This window comes from Marmota monax, unplaced genomic scaffold (genome assembly GCF_021218885.2).
Source record: "Marmota monax isolate L192 unplaced genomic scaffold, Marmota_monax_Labrador192_F-V1.1 WCK01_AAM20220418_F8-fsc00021, whole genome shotgun sequence".
Classification (NCBI taxonomy): domain Eukaryota; kingdom Metazoa; phylum Chordata; class Mammalia; order Rodentia; family Sciuridae; genus Marmota; species Marmota monax.
In genome coordinates this window covers 17,267,721-17,282,725 of record NW_026695228.1, presented here as the reverse complement: position 1 = coordinate 17,282,725, position 15,005 = coordinate 17,267,721, and the positions used below count along the sequence as shown (strand labels likewise).

General features: G+C 40.8%; 1 protein-coding gene across 5 annotated transcripts in view; it reads right to left on the bottom strand.

The window, feature by feature from the left end:
- Positions 1 to 15,005, bottom strand: part of Lars2 (leucyl-tRNA synthetase 2, mitochondrial) — a 138,129-nt gene that overhangs the window by 68,304 nt on the left and 54,820 nt on the right. For all 5 annotated transcript variants that reach the window (XM_046437201.2, XM_058576516.1, XM_058576517.1 and 2 more), the window contains 2 exons: positions 13,453 to 13,542; positions 4,448 to 4,591 (listed from right to left, as the gene is read on the bottom strand). In XM_046437201.2, coding sequence (XP_046293157.1) covers positions 4,448 to 4,591; positions 13,453 to 13,542 — 234 coding nt within the window. The remainder of the gene's footprint in view (positions 1 to 4,447; positions 4,592 to 13,452; positions 13,543 to 15,005) is intronic.

The window sequence follows — 15,005 nt, the reverse complement described above, 5'->3', positions numbered from 1 at the left end:
ACTGAAAGCAAGGACAGAAAGGGAAACAAAATAGTCTGCGAGAGCGGATCTAATAGCAACCTCAGCAAATGGGATTGGGCTTTGAGGGGACATTCCAGAGGTGGGCAGGAAGGCCTGCACTTAGGGAGAGAATGCTAATGGCCTCTATCATCTCTATTAAGTAGCAACACCATGAGTTTCTAAATGCATAGAAACAGTAGAGATCACCAGGGAAGAGGCTGGTCACTCTGATTTGAATCCCAGAGCTGTAATTAACAGCAGGACAAATCCTCTAAGCATGACTGTATAGGTTCAAGTAAGACGGTGTCAATAAAGACCTGAGCTCAGAGAGGGTGACCAGAGAGGGAACGAAAGGTGAACACAGACTTCATCCACGGTTCCTCAGTTTCCAGGTAATTCCTGAAAACTTGGAAAACATAACTACCAATTTGGTGTGGAGACTAAGCTGGCACCAGGTTTGTCTGTGTCCTTCTTCATGATACCCAGGGTGCAGGCCTGTGGTGTAGCCAGCAGAGGGCAGAGAAGGCACCAGTGGAAACCAAACCCCAGGTTTTTATGGAGTTCAAATGACAGCCCTCTCAGTCTCTCTGGCCACTTGTCACCCTGCTGTAGGAATCCCTTTTCCCCTCTGGATAGAAGGCTCCGATCCACCCTCCCCTGGCAAACCTTGGTGCTGCCGCCCACCAGCTGCGGCCCACACAGCTCTGCCAAGATTAATTCACCTGCTCTGGAGCCTCCTACTGCAAGCTGCTTTTGCACAGAATGGGAGGCCAATATCACGTTCATTCTCACAGAGCGAACAATCCAGGAGAGTGGGAGGGGGTAAGAGGAGAAAAATCACATATGTATCTCAGAGTAGCCCTAATAAAGCATTTTTATTAATTTCAGACTTCTCTGGAAGGGAAGGGAAGGGAAGGCGGGCTCCTCAACACAGCCGTGCTACCAAGACGACCACCAGCCATACGTCACAGAGGCAGCCCTCAGAACTCGAAAACCAGGTGCAGATACAACTGTGGTGGGCACAACTCCCTGGCCATCCCAGCACCCACTGCCCATCATTCCCCTACCCCTTCACCTCAACCACAGAAGCTAAAAACAAAACAAAAAAAACAAGCCTACTTTCCTATTCTCCTTTGAAGCTGAGGGCGGCCATATGACACAATTGGGGCTAATGGATCATCAGTTGGGAGTTTTGGCAAAAGTTCTTGCTTTCCAGACAAGAAGAATTCACTAGCATTGCTCCTTTTCTCCTTCTGTTTTGAATGGAGATGTGACATCTAGAGGTGCAGCAGTCACCATGCAAACATAAGATCACAAGCAGGAAGGAAAAGGACAAGAGAAGCACTGAGATGAAAGTCAAAGCCCTATCCTAGCTCAGTCCCAGCAACTGACGCTTGCTAAGTGCAAAAAGCAACTTATCCATGTAAGCCATCATGACTTGGGTTTTCAGTTACTTCCAGCCAAAAGCACTGCAACCAATTCAACATCTCATCCTTGTCTATATAGTAGCACCTCTTTGTTAATTCTAAGTTGTTTCATTTCATTTATTTACTTATTTAATTTTAATTTTGTTGTCCTGCTTGGGATAGAACTCAGAGCCTTGTGAATGGTAGGCAAGAGCTCTACCACTGAGTTACACTTTCAGTCCATATACTGTGTGTTAGAGCAGATGTTCTCCCTCATTTGATTTTTTTTTTGAAAATTTGGACCTATTAATTTTATTAATTTTGGATCTATTTAATTTTCCAAGGACCTATTAATCTTACATTTCTTCTCAAATGTCTGATAGTCATCTTAAACTCAAAAGGGTCAGGATGATGCCTTTTCCAGGAGTCCCTACCTCCAGTGAGTAGCATTAACCATCCACCAACTGTTCAAGCCAGGGTCTTCCTTGATGGCTGCCATTGCTGACCTATCATCCACCATATCACCAAATTCCCTGGATTCTGCCTCCTGAATATTTTCCTAAGCTGCTCACTTTTCTCTACGGCTCCTACTCGAGTCTAAGTTGTGCATACCCGGACCATTATAACAGCACTCTAATTGCTCTCTCTGCACCTTGCACTTTCCACAGTGATCATACAAAAACATACGTCTAACCATGTCCTACTCTTCCTCAGACTCTTTTAATGATTACATACACTCCCCATGGTAAAGTCCAAACTCCTCAAGACTGAAAAGGCCTGATCTGACCCCTCTGCACCTCTCCCCACCTGGCTCTCTGGAAGCTGTAGAGCCCTTTCAACTTCTCAAAGCCATCTCCTCTATTTCTGTTTTAGAGACACCACACATGCTTTTTCCTCTATGGGTGTGTGTGGGGGGGTGCTCCTCCAGCTTTATGGTCTACTTAGTTCTTACTTATCCTTCTGCAGCCCCAACAGTGAATTGTTTATTTCAAATACTGTGCTTTTCTGCTCTAGATTTCCAATTGGTTCATTTTTAAAAATAGTTTCCACTCTCTTCTGAGAGTCCCCATCTTCCCACTCATTAAGACCATCTTATCCTTTAAGTCTCAGGCCATTTATATAACAGATGCTTTTGGCTTAATCTTCTAATTCCAATATCTGGGTTATCTCAGGGTCTATTTCTATTGGGCTAAGTTTTTTCCTTGATTATGGGATCAATATTTATTGCTTCTCAGCAAGTCTAGTAATTTTTTGTTACATGTTGGACATTGCAGATGAAACCTTGTAGGCAGTCTGAATTATGTTGTCCCCCTTTAAAGATTTGATTTTTGTTACAGAAATTTCTTTTGAACCTCTCAGCTTTGCTTTTATTTTTTATTAAGGCAAGTCTGTTTTGATTTTGTCTTCAGTGTTAGGGTGTCATTTATATTTCTAATACATGACCTTTGTGGGGTCTCAATTATATCACTGGCTAGGCCATCACTCCATGGTGTTCCAGTACTGTGCAGCCCTCGTGTCTCTGTTCTGCTCTCAGCCCCATAGCAATTGTTTTCTGTTAGGCCTTTTGGAGCCCTGTGCTCGCTCTTCTCCTGATTTTCAGCACTGACCTCCAAAGACAGCTTTTTCAATAAATCTGCACAGGAGTTCAGTAAGAACCAGGCAAGTCACCATGGAAACTAACCATTTCTGCTGAACAGCTGAAAATTCACAGCTGACAATTTAAAGAATAATGCCTCTCAGTTAGGTTATTACATTTCCAACTAGAGGCAGAGGTCAAAACAAAAGAGCTAATCAGGTGGCCTTTCCAATAATGCCTATTACAAAATCATCTGACAGGTCCAGGAGATGCCCTGGCATCCTCTCAGTAATGCAGCAGACCCCAACTGCCAGCAGACAGGGGCGCGCACTGCCTGGGATGATACAGAAAGCAACATCCCAGCTTTGTTCTTCTCATTCAGTCTCCAATATTACTGTGCTCAAAAGGAGCAGGGCACTGTGCTAACAAGTTCTAATGAGCACTTTCCTGAGTCCATATGCTAGTCTCTGCTGCATTCTGAATAAATTATAATGGAAAAAGAGCCTCATTTAAGATGTGTCTTTGAGTGTGAAAACTGGAGGTCACACTTCCATATGGCATGGGTATTGTGAGGAGGTGGACTGCAGTTTTAATTGAGCAGTTCTGCAGTGATCAGAGGTTATTCAGAGCTTTGTGTTTTCCTTGCACATGAGAACTGCAGTATTGGACTTGACCCAAAGTCCACTTCAGACCAACACCCTGTCTCTGACAAAGCAACCAGGGGCTGCTGTGGTGACTAACTTGGGATCTGCGTGAGCTCACAGGATGCCCCCAGAGTGATTCCAGTATATATAGAACTGATCATTTTGCTCAGGTGACTGTGATTTAATAACCAAGTCCCTGCTTACAATTGTTGGCTTTGCCTTGAATCTATGAACATAGAAGAAGCCAGAAGGCACCTTCAAAGCCAGCTGGCCCCAAACCCTTATTTTACTGATGAGAAAACCAAGGCCAGGGACCAGTTTACACTGTCAACCAGGGACATAGGAGGAGCTGGCACCAGAACTTTGGTCTTCGGCTTCTTCCTCCTCACTCTGGCTTCTCAAAGGGAGACAGCCATGTCTTCAGTCCTTCCAGAGGATCTTTGCTGGACCCTCTGAAATGTCATTCTCTCCTTCTGTAGGTCTTATCAGAACCAGACAGAGAAAGACACTTTTCACTTTTTAAAATATACAATTCATCTTTTATATATAATTGCTGATGTAATTAACAGATTTTTTTTTTAACCTCTGTGGCAGTGAGTTCAAGATCAGCAAATAATGCACAACAGTGGGCCATTCTTGACTTTAAAATTGTGACCCAAACTCATCACCCTCTGAGTGGGTGAAGCTGAGGTTTGTCTGCTTCCCATCTGTCCACCACAGCTCTGGTGGCCCCTCTTACAGCACCCTCCCCATGGGCTTCCCAACACTCAGAAGACCTTGATGTAACTGCCAACTCACCAGGCAGGACCAGGGACACTCACCTTTGCATAAGCAGTTGTTTTAATAAACCACTGTTTGAGGTACTTCTGTTCCACCTTTGCTCCAGAGCGCCACGAGCAGCCATGTTCATCCACCTGCTCGTTGGCAAGCACTGTCTCATCCACTGGGTCCCAGTTAACCAAGGCCTGGAAAATTCAGGAGACAAAATGATGTATTCTGGTGACAGCTGTTACTAGGATCATTTCAAGGTGTTTTCTAACACGAAAAGAAACCTGTGAATGTAGCAGATTTGCTCTGAGGCCTAAAGGCATCTCCCAGAAGGCCTGCTTGGCCAGGAAACCACTAGTTAGCTGCCAAAAGAAGAGGTAGACTGCCTCTTTTCTTGCATCTCATTAGAAAGGACTGGGAAGGAAACCTTTAAGCATGTGTCTAACTCAACTTTGATGTCTTCTTCTTCCATCATCATTATCATTATTATTATTTTGCAGGGATAGGGATGGAGGTTAGGCCTTAAGAATACTAAGCAAGCACTCTACCAGTAAGCTGTGCCCTCAGACCTGTTGTATCTTATTGAAAGAAAGAATGAATTAGAAGGGTTTAGATATTTTAGTAAACAGAGAAAAAAGAAAAAAAAATGGAACCTACTTTGCATTTAGCAAACTGGGATTAGTAGAGGAAATACATGTATTAATTTTAATAAAATTGTTAATTTTGATTGAGAGATTACCATGTACCAGTTGCTGTGCTGAGTGGGTGACTATGGGTGGGTCTAAAATTCTCACAACCACCCTCTGAGATAAGTATATTCTTACCCTCATATTGCAGATAAGGACTTTGAGGACTAGAGAAGTTAACTTACCCAACCCACTGAGTGAGTGACAGAGAGGGGCAAAACTCAGGTCTCTAGAAACTAAACTATTTTAGCAATTTTTTAAATTTTAAATTTTTTATGTTTATTTAAATTGAGATGTAACATACATAAAATGAAAATTTCTTAAGTGTACAACTGATGAATTTTTGCATAGGTTGACACTCACATAATCCTCACTCAAACCACAGGAAACTCTTAGGCTTTCTATCAATCAACATCTGCCCCCCACAAGATAACTACTCTGGAATTTTGGCTCTAGGATTCATTTGGCCAATAGAAAATGCAATCTTAAATTTTATGAGAATTCCCTCACAGAGTTCTAGTTAGTTTCTATCTCTATTTAAAATAAATACCTCTGTCATCTACATCCATTGCTTTATGACATTCAGGTGCCACTGGGTCCAAGAAGGTGAGTACTGAAAGATGTGATTGGGCATTAAGATACTCTGACCTGATACAGTTGTTTTAAATGTTTTTTTACGGTATACCATGTGCTTGGCATGCACAAAGCCCTGGGTTCAATCCTTAGCCCCATCCTCCCACAAATTTTTTTTTTAAATAAATAATTCTGCGGAGGCATGGTGGTGCGTATCTCTAACCCCAGTAAATTGGGAGATTGAGGCAGAAGGATTGCAAGGGAGGCCAACCTCACCAACTTAGCAAGACCCTGTCTCAAAATTAAAAATAAAAAAGCTGAGGATGTAGCTCAGTGGTCTTAGTGGTAGAGCGCCCAGGGGTTCAATTTCTAGTACTGCAAGGGGGGAAAAGAAAAGTCATTCTAATAAGAGAAGGTGCTAACTCTTATCCATCTGCCCCTCCAGGCCCTCTTTCCATCATGTTCTTTGACCTGTCAACACAGGTTAACTTAGATACTTCCCTCTGTCTGGGTTTGACCCATGAAAGGTGCCCTGGCTTCTTCCTGATAGGGCTGTGGGCTAGCAGTGGCTGCTTCCTGCTACCAAAGGCCACTGCCCCTTTGGGCAGACCTTTCCTGCTGCTGCCTCTCCTACTCTGCCAGGTTCCTGTAACTGTTCCCTGACACTGTCCCTGAGCCTAGCAGTGGGTGGTACAGACTTCCTTCTGTTGCTGCTGACAGTTGTTTTCCAGCATCTCTGAATCTCCCTGAAGTTGGTACAAATAGTCCCTTTATTACATTTTCTTCAATGACTCCTTTTGGGTGCACCCTCTATTTCCTGCTGGGAACTGGCTGATTCAGAGACATAGCTAACCAACAATTACAGAAAATCTAGGGAGTCTAATCTATCTCTGAGTTGTGATTTACAGGGCGTGATTTTACAACTGAAAGTAGTACATCCACTGAAAAATTTAATGTTGTGAAGTCTAGAGTTGGGGTAGGAAAGACATGCATTGAATAATTTATTTCCTTCAATACAGCCCCCCTAAGTCTTGAATTGATAAATAAACAGAGATAAAACATAGGACAAAGTACTTTAGACCTAAAAATTCTAGGTTAATAAACCAAACATGACTTCTTTATCTATCACTGCTTATATCAAGGGGTTGGAGAAAAAGGTTCTACTTAGGTAGAAAAGAAAGGCCCAAGGTTGGGAATGTAGCTCACCAGCTTGTGTAGCATGCATGAGGCCCTGAGTTCAATCCCCAGCACCATTAAAAAAAAAAAAAAAAAGCAAAAAGCATTGGGAGGGGCAAGTATTAACTTAAGTTATACAAGGAACAAACCTCCACTCAAACACACAAAAAATACCAAACCCACACACAGCTAAAATTGTATAATATATAAAAGAGGGGGGAAAGCACTATTTACCTCCACCTCCTGCTCTCTGCAAACCTCAGAGGATTCAGGAGAAGCAAATGCTTGGTACTAGCAGATTTGCAAAAACAAATAGGACTTTATTTTCTTATGGACATTTCCCACACAGGCTGGCATCTCTAAGGCTGTAGGTAACTAAGCGCAAGGAGGAAGAGGGGCTCCTAAGAGGTTTACACGTTATGATAAACCCTGGGTGTTGATGAAAGACAAATCAAAGCATGACACAAAAGCAATGTTTTTTCCCCAATAAAAGACTCCAGGGAGGAGGCAAAATGCCATAGGAAACAGTCTCAGATGAAAGATGCAGAGGCTGGAGGCTACAGGAAGCCACAGGCTTCGGTCCACCTCAACCGAAGCTGCAGAGGCAGGCTGAGACTGGCAGTAGGGCTGGTCAAAATCCAGGGCCCCCAGGGTCCAGGAAGCACAGTGGGTGCAGCCTGAGAAGCCCAGAAGTCATCTTCCATATCCCTTCCCCCAGGTCTCCTCTCCTCCGACTGTTTCCACCCTTCGGCTTCCTTTGAAGTCAGGACTTCCCTTTGCCTAGAGTTTCAGTTTTGAATATTTACTGTGATGGACACCCTGATTTTTAAGCAAATACAGTCTTGGCAAATAGGATCAAATTTGTATACAATTTTACTAATGACATGTTTCCCTGGTTGACATCTATGTTGTCTGTCACCTACTGGAGCCAATTCTATATTCCGTGGTTGATAACTAGTCTTATTTGTAAAATACTGTTTTATATCTGCATTTTGAAATCAATCTCCATGAAGATGGACGTCATTAAAACATCTGAAAGCATACTGAAAAAAAAAATTAAGAAAACAAAACAAAACCAAAAAGAAAGCACACTGAACTCTGAGTAGGTTTACCCACTGCCTCCCTCTTAACAGTTACCAAGCAATGTCACAGAATGAGTCATTCCAAATAAGAAAATTTCCCAGTTAATCAAGGACTGAACACTAGATTAATATGTTAGCAGAAGCTTTTTGAAAGCATTTCAGAAATGCACACCATTGCAAATGTGAAGAAGCCATGTTCACAAGAGTTCAAATTTGCAATGATATCCCACACCCATTATTTAAAAACTTCTTTTGTGTTCTTCAGGATGGAACCTAGGGCCTTGCACATGCTAGGCAAATGCTCAACCACTGAGTCACTCCCCACCCCCAGCCCTTTTTCTTTTATATTGAGACAGGGCTTTGCTAAGTTGCTCAGGTTGGCCTTGAACTTGTAATCTTCCTGCCTCAGCTTCCTAAATTGCTGAGATTACAGGCATGTGCCAGCTTGGTCCCATCACTTTTGTTTCTTCCCTCTGTCCTCTGCTGCTGGGGACTCCTTGGACTCCCTTGGGAACTATCTGGGCAGTATCATCCTTATTTCACTATATAGTAACTGTGGTGCCTGTGGCCACTGTCAGATCTCCTGTTCCAACCCTTGCTGTCTCTCATCTTGCTGAGGGTCCTGGCCTCCCTGGCCTAAGCCTTTGCACAAGGCGCCAATGCCTCCCAGCACACATAAACATCAGCATGCTTTGGTCCCTGGCAATGAACACATCACTCCCAGGCCCTTGGCTACTCACCACTGCTCTCCTTGCTTCTTTTTCCTCAAACTCTGCTTTTTCCCTACCTGAGACCTTTTCTGAATCTACTGTCAAACAGTTTCAGGTTCCAGAAGTCTGGTAAAGTATATATTTTAGCAAATAGATTTAGATCAACTTGCTTCCTCTTGATAAAAGCATGCTTCACTAAGTAACATCATGTTGATCTCATTCAAGGACCTTGCTCTCAAAATCCATCCTGCTCCATTCCATCCAAAATGGGCCTGAATTCAGGAGAGGTCCCCAAGGTTACCATTCATCTGTTACTATTGCCACCTCCCTAAGCCACAGGTGTATAGTGGAAGAGGATGTGTTTGCAAAGTGATCTTTCAGGGTACTTCCTGAAGCTGGAGCCATGCTGCAGACCTAGCTTAGGGGGATGAATTAGCACTAGCCAGCTGCCACTGAAAACACAGAGACAGTCAAACACAAACTCCCATCAAGGGATTCTCTACAATCTCCTAGGATGTCCACATATAACATGCAAGCATCCTTCTTTGTCCACAGAATAAAACCTTTTTTTTTTAAACCAGAGGTGCAATTAATGTTGCGTCAAGTAAGGTCTTTACATTCATATTTATTACTGAAAATGTTTTTGTTTTGTGAGAACAAGAGTAGATTCCTTTTGCAGTGGAACTGAGTATTCCACGGACAATACCAATTTGGAACAAAATACTTACTGCCTCCCAGTACATTCAGTAACGCTGACCTAATCCCTACCCTAAATGCTATTTACACAGCCATGTGAGAAGCAAATTTAAAGGCTGAAGCTATCTTTTATTAAAAAACAAAAAGTTATGACAATGTTGTTAAAGGAAAAGTACTAATATTTGATTTACTTTTGGTTGAATATGCTTTATATATATATATAAAGTATATCAGGTACCTTCTAAAATCAATTAACTTTCTAAAATTAATTTCAAAAGTTTATAGTTAGGAATAAACCACAAACTGAGAATGCGCATGGAAATGTTTTATGTTTTTTTTCTTTAATACTTTTTTTTAAGATGTTGATGACTTTTATCTTATTCATTTATTTATATGTGGGGCTGAGAATCAAACCCAGTGCCTCACACATGCTAGGCAAGCACTCTACCACTGAGCCACAACCCCAGCCCAATGTTTTATGTTTTAAAGTCAATTTGAAGATAGTTATCCAATAAAAGGGGATCTACCTGATAAAAATATCTTGAATCAGGACTGATCTTTGAACAATGCACCAAAGGTACATTTTTTACATTCTGTTTATTATTTTTTCCCTTAAGATCATGATACTTCAATGGTGACTTAAAAATCAGTGCTCCATTTATAGCAGCACAACTCACAATAGCTAAACTGTGGAACCAACCTAGATAAATGGATAAAGAAAATGTGGTATATATACACAATGGAATATTACTCAGCATTATAGAGAATAAAATCATGGCATTTGCAGATAAATGGATGGAGTTGGAGAATATAATGTTAAGTGAAGTTAGCCAATCCCAAAAAGTCAAATATCGAATGTGTTCTCTGATTTAAGGATGCTAATTCATAAAGGGGTTAAGGGGGGCATGGGAGGATTAGATGAACTCTAGATTCAGCAAAGGGGAGGGAGGGGAAGGGAAAAAAGGGAAGGGAGGGGGAGTGGGGGCAGGAAAGACAGTGGAATGAGATGGACATCATTACCTAAGTACATGTACGAAGACACAAATGATGTGACTGTACTTTGTGTACAACCAGAGATATGAAACATTGTGCTCTATATGTGTAGTATGAATTGTAATGCATTCTGCTGTCATATATAACAAATTAAAATTTAAAAATAAATTTTAAAAAATCAGCACTCCAGGGGCCAGGGCTGTGGCTCAGTGGTAGAGCACTTGCCTCGCATGTATGAAGCACTGGGTTCGATCCTTGGCGCCACATACAAAAAATAAATAAAATAAAGATACTGTGTTTGTGTTCATCTATGACTAAAAAAAAAAAAAAAGAAAAAGAAAATCAATGCTCCAAAAACAATTTAAATCAGCAACTGATAACAAAAACATCATTTTAAAAAAATGGAATTTTATTCTGCCATCATGTATAACAAATCAGAATAAATAAATAGTTTAAATTAAAAAAAATAAAAATAAAATAATCTAAATTATTTTTTCCTAATATCTGTCCATAAATAGGCTGCCTCAGAATTAGCCAGGTAACCTTAGGTTGGTTTGTTTGTTTCCTGTTTTTCCAATTTAAACACCATAAGCACTCCATACCATAACTCCAACGGTATGCTCAGGTGGGGCATTTCCTGAGTACCTAGTCTGTTCCAGGCACCATTCTGGGTTCTTCATGAGCATTCACTTGTTTAGTCCTCAAAAACAACTCTACGAAATAGGGAGAAAGTGCTGTGGTGAGCAGAATAACAACCTCCCAAGGATGTCCATGTCCTAATCCCTGGAACCTATAAACACATTACCTACATGCAGATGTGATAAAGTGAAGGCTCTTGGGATGGGGAGACTGTCCTTCATTACCCAGGTGAGCAGAATGCAACTGTTATGTTCCCCAGGGCACCCCTATTGGGGTAGGTGGAAGGAGCGTCAGTCACACTGATTTGGAAAACAAGAAAGATATTCTGGAGCCAGCCAGAAGGCTGTGCGTGCATAATGGGATCCTCCCAAAACCTCTTACATCTTTAGAAAAGTTTCTCAGCTCCTAAGATGCTGAATGAGGCTGGCTTTGGATCTAATCCAACAGTGATGAGGTTCAGTTTACTATTTGGGTTTGAAGGCTGTAGAATTGAGGTAGCAAGCACAAACCCTGAGTGTAGAGACAGAGAGAAGCAAGTGTCCTGAAAAGGGAAATTATAATAAATATGCAATAAATTCAAAATTCAACTTATATATATAATAGACACAAAAATAAACGGTCTCGTACAGGAATATTAAATGTACATATAGGGCTCCCTGTGAGAAATGTTGATGCTATTATATTAATATGTCACATCATTTCATATTCCATGCATATAAAATAATAAGCAGCACCCAGACAACTAAGGATAGGAAACACTAGATAATCTTATTGATGTCACACACAACTGTTCACACTCTTCATAGAATTGTTTAGTCTTTCCTGTCATCATTCTTTCTTCTACTTCTCTCTCCCCATTTTACCTCTTGATTTTTGTTATTTTTTTTTAAAGGAGTTTGAAAGTTTTATTTATTTATTTTAATATATTTTTTTCTGTTCTTTTTATATATACATGACTGTAGAGTGTATTTTGACAATCCTACATACATGGAATATAAATTCCCATTTTGTGGCTGTACATGATGTGGAGTTACACTGGTTGTATATTCATATATGAATATACAACCAGTTATGTGTTGTATATGAATATATGAATATACAACCAGGAAAGTTATGTGTCCGATTCATTCTACTGTCTTTCCTATTTCTAACCCCTCTCCTTTCCCTTAGATTTCTGTTATTATTTTTATATTGTCAAGGTTTAGGACATTTTTGTTTTATTTTGAAATTCTGTGTCTATCTCCATATCAATTCCAAAAATTTTAAAATCTGGGAAAACCTGCTATCAGGTCCCCCTCACCAGGTAAGCACACAGTTTCTTTTCTTCTCACTTAAATAAATCCTATTCCTTTCACTCTCAAAAAATTAAATTTAAAATCTTGGCACATAATAATTATGTACATATTATTCACTGTAAGACAAGCAATGCAGTGGGACTCACAGAAAGAAATCATGATTCGGTGCCATCAAATCCCCCTGATCAAAGGAGAATGTGCCAAGCATAAAGGCAGAGTGGATTTCCTACTTGTTACTTCTCAACCTTCTAGACCAGTGCTGTCTGATGGAATGGTCTGTGAGGATGGGAATGTTCTACATCTGTACTGCCCAACACTACCAACCAGCAATGAGGGCATTGAGCACTTGGAATTTGGCTAGTGTGTCTAAAAACTTGGCTTTTTAACATTATTTAATTTTAGTTACTTCAAATTTAAATTTAACAACCACATGCAGCTAGTGGCTATAAATCACATGACAGTGCAGTTCCAAGCCTCTATGATACTCTTGTCTTGTTTCCCACCATTCCAAGCTTTATCTACTTATTGAGCTCCCTGCCATAACATACATGTCCATTTCCGTGTAGGTACTGGGATTTCTGTCTAGTGGGTGGTGCTGGCAATTGAACCTAGGGCCTCATGCATGCTAAGCATGTGCTTTACCACTCAGCTATACCTGCAGCCTGGCAGTTGTTCAGTAAAGAGTGCCTCTAGGGCTAGGGATATAGCTCAGAGTTAGAGCACTTGCTCAGCATGCATGAGGCCCTGGGTTCTATCCCAGCACTGCAAATAAAATAAAGAGTACCTCTAATTTTCCCAAGAACCCTAAAGAAAGATGCTAGCACTCCCATTGAACAGATGGGAAACCATGTTTCCTGAAGATTCTGTTACTCAACTGGTCACACAGCTGGGAGAGGAAACAGAGCTAAGAAGCCTGCATTTCCTCCTATACTCTGTCTCTTTGATCTCATCACAAGTACCAGACACTGTGTCATGTGTTAGGAAGTCAAGAGTGAAAGACACCCAGACCCGGTGTTGGAGGCACTAAACTGGCCAGGCAGTAGTTACTTTCTGGGTCTGCTGCAATTGATCCCATGAACTTGAAGTAGTATCCATTTTCACTGCTACTGTGCAAACAAGGTTTATTCTTTTCTTACATAAAAATGATGTATCTCAAGGACAAGGAGAACAATTGCAAATTTTTCCAGCTGCAGCTAACTTTAACTTACCTCCTTTTGATAAGCCAGACCAGCTTCATAGAGTTTAATAAATAGGTACTGAGTCCACTTGTAGTACTCTGGTGAACATGTAGTTATTTCCTGTCAATGTGGGAAAAAAACAACATGTAAAGGCCTTTGTAAGCATTCCCCTGCAATGTATGCTTCACCCTTGCTATTCAGTTTTGAAAACAATTAAATTGCAAAAATAGCTATCAGCCTATAGTATTTCCTCTTCATAAAGTATGGGACACAGTCATTTGTTCATGAAGGAGAGATGTTGTGGACACGCCTCCTCCCTTTCCTAAGTCATGTTCAATGGTGACAAACAACTTCAAGTCTTTTGTACATCCCTTGCCCACCCCACCCATGCAATTAAAAGGTGAATTATATTGTAGGAAAAGAGGTATTAGTTTTGTCAGCATAAACATACATTGGGGGCCATGAATATAAGCTCATTTGGAAAACAATCACAAAATTCAAGAGGAATATTTGCCCACTTTTACATAGTCCTTATTTCAAAACAAATTTTGTGTTTCTACATGTAACTGGGGCTGGTGGCTCCTGTAGATTCATTATTTTCCAGGTATTACATTATATGAATCAGGCTGTTGTCTAATTAGGAAGGCTGGGGACATGGTCAGGGATAGACACTGCTCAGAGACACAGTTTCTGATTTATACAGCCCTTCTGGAACTTTCCCTGAAATGCTCATTAAAACAAAACAAAAAGTTATTTCTAGACTTCTAACACTTTATCTTGAAGACATCCTTCTGAATTAAATTGCTTAAAAGCTTTTATTTTACCCAACTGGCTAGAAATTGAGACCCTCTTCATATTTTCACTAGGAACTACTTATTCAAACCCAGTTCCATAGACAAGAGTCTACTGGGGGGTTTAGTGCCCACAGAGATGTTCACAGTCCTTCCCAGGGAACATTTCTTTGTCACAACTCTGTGTGTGTGTGTGTGTGTGTGTGTGTGTACACACATGTGCTATCCATCATGTAGTGGGTAGAAACCAGAGATGCTATAAAAAATCTGTAATGCACAAGACAATTTCCAGAACAAAAAAATTAATCAGCTGTAAATGTTAAAAGAGAGAGGAGAAATAGGAGAAATCTTGATCTAAGGGTTTAAACTATTTCCATTTGATTCTGAAACCACAGGCAGATTAAAGGAGAATTAACCAGGCAACTCTCTGATGGGCATTTCATAAAAAAGTGATCAAAGGATAAAGTGTCATTGGGCAAAGTGGAAATATGGAGTCAGTTAACTTAGTACGCCTCTCCATTAGACGTGGTCCTATTTCTTTGAGCACGACTTGTAATGCACACGGAAATGCTTTATGATGCCACCACCAGCCCTCCTCCGAGACACACTCCAAGCAGAGACAGACAGTCAGGGCTGGAGATGCAGATGGATACAATTCTGAAGCTCTATTATGCATGCATAATGCTGTTCGCTGAGAATGAGCGACTGATTTTACCATCTAGATTTTAAATCATTTAATATGCCTCCAAGTAGTGGTCTGACTTGGAAAATTTCACATAATAGATTCATGTA